Source organism: Capsicum annuum, chromosome 11, assembly GCF_002878395.1.
Source record: "Capsicum annuum cultivar UCD-10X-F1 chromosome 11, UCD10Xv1.1, whole genome shotgun sequence".
Classification (NCBI taxonomy): Eukaryota; Viridiplantae; Streptophyta; class Magnoliopsida; order Solanales; family Solanaceae; genus Capsicum; species Capsicum annuum.
In genome coordinates this window covers 9420411-9427552 of record NC_061121.1, presented here as the reverse complement: position 1 = coordinate 9427552, position 7142 = coordinate 9420411, and the positions used below count along the sequence as shown (strand labels likewise).

Genomic DNA, 7142 nt, shown 5'->3' with positions numbered 1-7142 from the left:
CAACTTCTTTCTTTGTTGATAATAGTGAGTATAAAAGTCAAACGGAAAATTCTATCAAGAAAAGTTCTATGATGTGTAATTCTTGCAAAAAATAGGACATGACATTAAGAAATGTTATAAGATCCTAGTTTCTCCTCTGATTTTAAATTCACTAAATCAAAAGACTATCAAAAGAGCCCTATTGCTGGTAATGTTTTTAACATAGGAGAAGGATCTCAGCAGACTTCAAAGAATGTAACAAATCTGAACTCTTTAAGCCAAGATAATGTTGCACAACTCTTGTAGCTTTTATAAAAGTTGACTCAGAAAGATGGAAAAAATATAAATGCATCTACAAATATAACATATGCTGGTATGGCTAAGTTCTATAATTATTATGCTTGTTTGTTTACTATTAACAGTGATTCTTGGATATTAGATAGTGGAGCATCTGAAACATGATTTTTGATTAAAAAAAATACTTTAAAAGCTTAAATCTTCTTTCTAAACCAGTAGCAGTACCTTTTCCACATTCTCACAAGGTCAAAGTTACTTATTCAAGATCTGTTTCTCTCCTGCATAATGTAATTCTGCAAAATAATTTATATATTCCATCTTTTAGATTCAATCTAATTTCTATTCATAAGTTGTGTAAACAACATTAGAAATTTATTCTTTTCATCCTTAAAACATGTTTCATATTGTAGGGCCCTTCAATGAAGAGGCCTAGGTTCATGGTAGAGAGCAAGAAGATCTATATATTCTTAATTCAAGTTATCCAGAAGTTTCTACAAAGAGCCTACCTAATTTTAATCCTCATAATCTTTTCTTTTCTAATTTTTTAGAAGATAAGTTTACTTCTTATTCAAGTTGTTTTGGTTTCAATGTAAAGAAAAAACTATGTCATTACAAATTAGGGCATATGCCATGAAATAATATGAAGAAAGTTTTTCCATATTCTATATCTTGTTTAAATTTTTCTTCTCCTTGTGTTATTTGTCCCATGTAAAGACAATCTAAGCTATATTTTTCTTCTAGACTTGGGCCCTGTAAATCTACTATCATGAAGATTTTAAATACTTTCTTACGATTGTTGATGGCTTTAATAGAGCTACTTGGACATATCTTCTGAGCATTAAATTTAATACTTTTTCCATCCTTCAATCTTTTTTTGTATGATAGAAAGATAGTTTAATTCTAAAGTTAAAATTATAAGAACTGATAATGCTTTTGAGTTAGGAAATAAAAAAGTAAAATCTGATTTTTGTGTTTTCAAGGAACAACTTGTGTTTATACTCCAACACAAGCATTTATTGAAAACATCAAGAGCTCTTTTATTCCAATCTTATCTTTCTATTAGTTATTGGGGGAAATGTCTTTTAACTGCAACTTATCTCATAAACAGATTTTCTTCAAGTGTTTTGAATTCAAAAACTCCTTTTGAAGTCTTATTCAAGAAGAAACCATCCTATGATTATCTAAAATGCTTTGGATGCTTATACTTTGTATCTACTCTATCTATTAATAGAACTAAATTTTATCCTAAAAAAACACCTTGTGTTTTTTTTTATAGGATATCCATATGGAAAGAAGAGATATGAAGTGTTGAATTTTCAAATCAAGAAAATTACATTTTCCAGAAATGTTGAAAATATTTTTCTTTTATGTCAAAAGCTGCCTTTCCTTCTACTATATTTTCTTCTGATGTATAAATTCGGTTGGGTTCAAAATCGAGAGGGTGTCACGTGGAAGCTTAAAATTTACAAACCATAGAATGATAATTAAGATGACAAATAAAACAATACTAAAAAGATATATTATTGATATGGTTTGGCCAAACGACCTACATATTGAAAATAAAATTGAAAACTTAAGACTTATTGGGGGAAAATCTCCCCTCTAAATAAAACTCTTTGATGACTACATTGTGGATTCTATTGTGTTATGATATGAGAAGAGGGTCTTCTATTTATAGATGTCCAAAACATTTCTTCCAAGAAAGAGATTTGCCAAATATGAAAAAGTTTTATATTTTTCTTACAGGAAAAGTAAAAGTAATTATGGTATTACTTTAATTTTGGTCAAACCCATCGAAAGCCCCTTAAACTTGTCCCTAAAATTCACTTAGGCCCCTAAACTAAGGTCTGTACCTATCAAGTCCCTAAACCCCCCCAATTTTATTCCAATTGGGCATTTTTTGCCCAATCAGCAGAACATTCAAGTGTGTGTAAGTCACACGCAATGACGTGGCAAAAAGGACTAATTAGAAGCTGACACATGGCATTATGGGTCCAATAATCATTAAAAATTAATTATAAATTCTTTTTAAAAAATAAAATAAAATGGGGTCCCCTTCAACATCCCCCACCCCCACGTCCACCCCCACCCCACCCGCTTGTTCTTCTTCTCCATTTCTTGCCATCTTCTCATCTTCTATTTTTTTTTCAATATCTAATTAATCAATAATCAAAAGAAAAATAAAAGAATATTTTCCACTACCTTCCCCCATGCACGTGACCCCAGCTTCCTCTTATCATCTTCTTCTCCATTTTTGAAAAAAAAATAAAATTCAACATTTTTTTAGAAATCTTATTTCTTTAGCAATCTTATTCATATTTATTGTTATTTTTCTTTTTCTTGTGTTGTGGGTTCCTTTAGAATTTGAATTCTTTAATAATATCAATAAAGTAGTCTTAGATTCATATCAAGTTAGCCGAAAAAAATGGAGTTCGCCGAAATCAAATTTACTCCGCAAAAATATATCAATTTTGCAAAGAGAAATGTATTAATATGCTAAAGTTCATGACTTTCACTGTTTGTTTTTAATTGAAAATTGTTAATTGTTAAGAATTTAAAAAGAAAAAAAAATAGAGATGAAGAATGAAGAAGATGGCTGGGGTCTTTGTGGGGGTGGGGGGTGGGGCAGGAGGTCGAAGGGGGTCGCTGGTTTTCTTTTTTTTTTTTTAAATAAAATAAAATTTGTTATTGTTAAAAATATATTAAATAAGTTAAAATGTGGGGGGTGGGGCGGGAGGTCGAGGGGGGGCTGGTTTTTTTTTTTTTTTTGAAATTAAAATTTGTTATTATTAAAAATATATTAAATAAGTTAAAATGTGATTTTTTTACCAAAAAAAAAATAAAAAAATTGCAATTTTAGACCCATTCACGCGCTCAAGGAGAGTGTGTTACCACTACCAGAAATTCGCTATTTTCTGACTGAAAAAAGTAGTCAAAAATTTTCGACTACTTCAGTCGAAAATATTATTTTTTTATTTTTATTTTTTACAAAATATTTTTTCAATACTTTTTGTGACAAAAACAGTCAGAATGTTTGGCGGTAAATTTTGGAAAATATAAATTCTGACTACAGTAGTCGAAAACAGTAATAAATAAATAAATTAATAATTAATTTAATATACATCCGACTACTGTAGTCGAAAATACTAAATAAATATAATTCTAAATATCTAATCAGTCCCTTATATGAAAATGAAATAATTATTTAAATAAATTATTAAATTTATATTTACGACTACTGTAGTCGAAAATACTAATAACTAAATAAAATTAAAAGTAATTAAGTATATATCCAACCACCGTAGTCGTAAATATAAATAAATAAATAAATATATTACAAAATGTATAAGCAGTTCCCTATGCAAAATTTAAAAATTAATAAAGTAAATTATTAAATATATATTTTTGACCGTTGTAGTCTAAAATGAAATTAATTAATTAAATATATTAGTAAATATATAATCGTACCCTTACACTAAAATTAAATAATTATTTAAATAAATAATCAAATATGTATTTCTAACTACTGTAGTCGAAAATATAATTAATTAAATATATTTAATTTATACTGACTGTAGTGGTCGGAACATTATATTGAATTATTAAATAAATAATTATGTGTAAAATATAAGTTACACGGTAGTCTTTCACATTGTATTAATTACTTTAAATATTTAATTAAGTTGTATTAATTAATTTAAATATATAATTAAATTGTAAGTATCAAATATCAAATATATATAACCGACCGATCTAGTCAAAAATATTAAATAATTAAATAAAATAAAATTGTTTCTGACTACTGTAGTCGGAAATCTTATAAATAATTAATTTCAATACATAATTTATTATATTAAATACGTAACCAACCGAAGTAGTCGTAAAATTTAAATAATTAAATATGTGTTTCCGACTACTATAGTCGGAAATATAATTAATTAAATAATTAAATATATTTAATTTGTACTCACTGCAGTGGTCAGAACATTATATTGAATTATTAAATAAATAATTATATGTAAAATATAAGTTACACGGTAGTCTTTCACATTGTATTAATTAATTTAAATATTTAATTAAGTTGTATTAATTAATTTAAATATATAATTAAATTGTAAGTATCAAATATCAAATATATATAACCGACCGATGTAGTCAGAAACATTAAGTAACTAAATAAAATAAAATTCTTTCCGACTACTGTAGTAGGAAATCTTATAAATAATTAATTTCAATACATAATTTATTATATTAAATTCTTAACCGACCAAAGTAGTCGAAAACTTTAAATAATTAAACATATTAAATTTCTTTCCGACTGAAGTAGTCGAAAATTTTCTTTTAATATACCCTAAACGCAGCTTTCCCAATTCTGTCTCTCTCTCACTTCCTCTCTCTAGGGCACACTTCTCTCTTCTCTCTCTCGGCTCTCTTCTCTCTGCGTCTCTCTTAAAAGTTGGTTGTAAAGGTTACGTCTCTCACAAGAAGTGCTAACGGCGACGGTCAATTTCACTGATTCGAGGTAAAAAATTAAATTTATGGCTTTGGTTACTGACGCACCATTAGATGTGCTATACTGGTTGATGTGCTGCATTTGGATTTTACACTTGAATCATCTTGCATCACCTGATCTGTATGACTTGCATTCCTTTATATGCATCGACTAATACAAGTATGATTGATTGGAGACTGTATATGTTGGTCTTTTAGGGGCTTTATAGGTACATGTTACGATTAAAGTTTGTTTAGTGTTTTATTATACTATTCGGTATTATAGTGTCCAGTTAGGTTAATATTTGTTCAGGTTAGCTGGTTAGAATATTATTGTTTGGATATTACAATGTTAATTGTGGAAATCTTTATATGGGGTGGTTCCCAAGAATAAAGGTATAGTTTTGAGTTCCTTTACTTCCTATTATGGATAGATTTAGCATTGTTAGGTTACTTTATGATTACTCACATTCGATTGAGACCCTAATTATGATAGAGATAGCTCCTACATCACATATAATCCTTAAGATATGAGAGTAGCTCCCTTAGAGTAGTATCTTTAGGTTTTGTTGTTGGTGTAAACTTGGTATATATCACTGATTCGAGGTAAAAAATTAACTTTATGGCTTTGGTTACTGAATCCCCATTAGATGTGCTATACTGGTTGATGTGCTGCATTTGGTTACTACATTAGATGGTGGAATAAGAACTTTATGGCTTTTTCTCTTGAGATTGGTTCGATGATGGAAACTTTTCTAAGCTAGAGTTATCTTGGAGCTAGAACTAGCAAATTTCATATGTTTAAGTTCTAGGTAAGTGGTGATAAGTCTTCATGGGAAGTGGATTGTATAAATGATAGTAATACTTTATAAAGAAAGTACTGGTTGGAAACTCTAGTGAATGCCACCTCCTATTGGAAAATAATTAGAGTTTCTAACTTATAGCTTCTTATATAGTGTATAAAGTCTTGAAAATTGATTCAGGAGTTCCAATTTAACTTATAGCTTCTTATATAGTGTATAGTATCTTTGGCACATTTTTGTTGAATGTATTAGCAACTTTGGGACATTGGCTCCCTATATAGCTGTTGGCCCTTTCCAAACTATCTATTTATAGCTTAAACACTTGAAAAGAATCCACCTAAACTACTACTTCTGTTGGATTTGAGTATTTTCAAATCATGGACTCCATGATCTATTATTAGTCTTAAGATGTTTTGGTCTATGCTACCTGAACTTATCTTCGTACTTGCATTATCTCTTTTTCTAAATTTTGCAGGAATATGAAAATGGGGGAAAAGAGCGTTTTTATTGATGTCTACGAAGATACGCATAGGAATAAAAACAAGGACGGTATAAGAGGAGATTGGGTCGAACCGCGTCCTAAGATTGTATATGTAAGATAATAACTTTTACATACATTGTTTTATTATTACTCAATTTTGTTTGTTTACATACTGACAAATAATTCTTCTTTTAGGAAGAATTTCAAAAAAGTATAGAAGAGTGGCGTCAAACCCAACCTACTTCAGAGGAAAGTACCATGGTCCAACCATCACCTGAAGAGCTGAATAATATATGGACAACTGTGGTAGGTGGTCGAAATAAAGGTAGAACCTACGGGACAAGGGTTCTCCAATCCTCGAGTAGTCCTTCGTTGTTTCCCAGTTCCTCTTCTACTTTACAAACTATGGAAGAAATGGAAGCGATGAAAAATCAAATTGTGGAATTGATGCAGAAATGTGCAGCTAATGACATTAAGTTTGCTAAATTTGATAAATTGGAGGAGTTGGTTAAGAAGCACATGCCCCAAGTATTTCAGGACGAGGAAGATAATGAATCTGATGATAATTAGATTGTAGTTATTGTTCTTGTTTTTTGTTGTGACATTTAGATGTTTAAACTAATTGATTTGATAGTTGTTTTGAATGGTTTAAAGTGTTGTATTTATAATTTTTTGTCATGTTTGATCCAATTATGAAAAATACATTAGTTATGTTGTTTATGATCTGAAAGCAGTGTAAGCTAATGCAATATAATAATTATTTAATTATTTATTAAATAATAGTAATAATTATTATTAAATAGTTATTTAATAATTTTCCGACTATAGTGCTCAGGATAATTAAAATTATTTATAAAATTTCTGACTACATTGGTCGGAATAATTATAATTATTAAATATTTATTTATTAAGTTTCCGACTACAGTAGTCGGAATAATTAAATTATTAAATAATTATTTATTAAATTTATGACCACAGTAGTTGGAATAATTATAATTATTAAATATTTATTTATTCATTTTCTGACTACAGTAGTCGAAATAATTAAATTATTAAATAATTATTTATTAAATTTTCAACTACATTAGTCG

General features: G+C 28.5%; 1 protein-coding gene across 1 annotated transcript; it reads left to right on the top strand.

Annotated features, from left to right (window-relative positions):
• Positions 1-4662: 4662 nt before the first annotated feature.
• On the top strand, positions 4663-6621 carry LOC107847249. Its single transcript, XM_047400063.1, has 3 exons — positions 4663-4798; positions 6046-6163; positions 6247-6621. The coding sequence occupies exons 2-3, from the start codon at positions 6050-6052 to the stop codon at positions 6619-6621; spliced, it is 489 nt and encodes a 162-aa protein (XP_047256019.1). The 5' UTR covers positions 4663-4798; positions 6046-6049.
• Positions 6622-7142: the final 521 nt, after the last annotated feature.

What these genes read in the sequence shown, in the direction of transcription:
- LOC107847249 (XM_047400063.1), top strand. Translation starts at nt 6,050, where the DNA reads ATGAAAATGGGGGAAAAGAGCGTTTTTATTGATGTCTACGAAGATACG. An exon ending in CGCGTCCTAAGATTGTATAT is followed by an intron (nt 6,164 to 6,246) that starts GTAAGATAATAA and finishes TTCTTCTTTTAG; the next exon opens with GAAGAATTTCAAAAAAGTAT.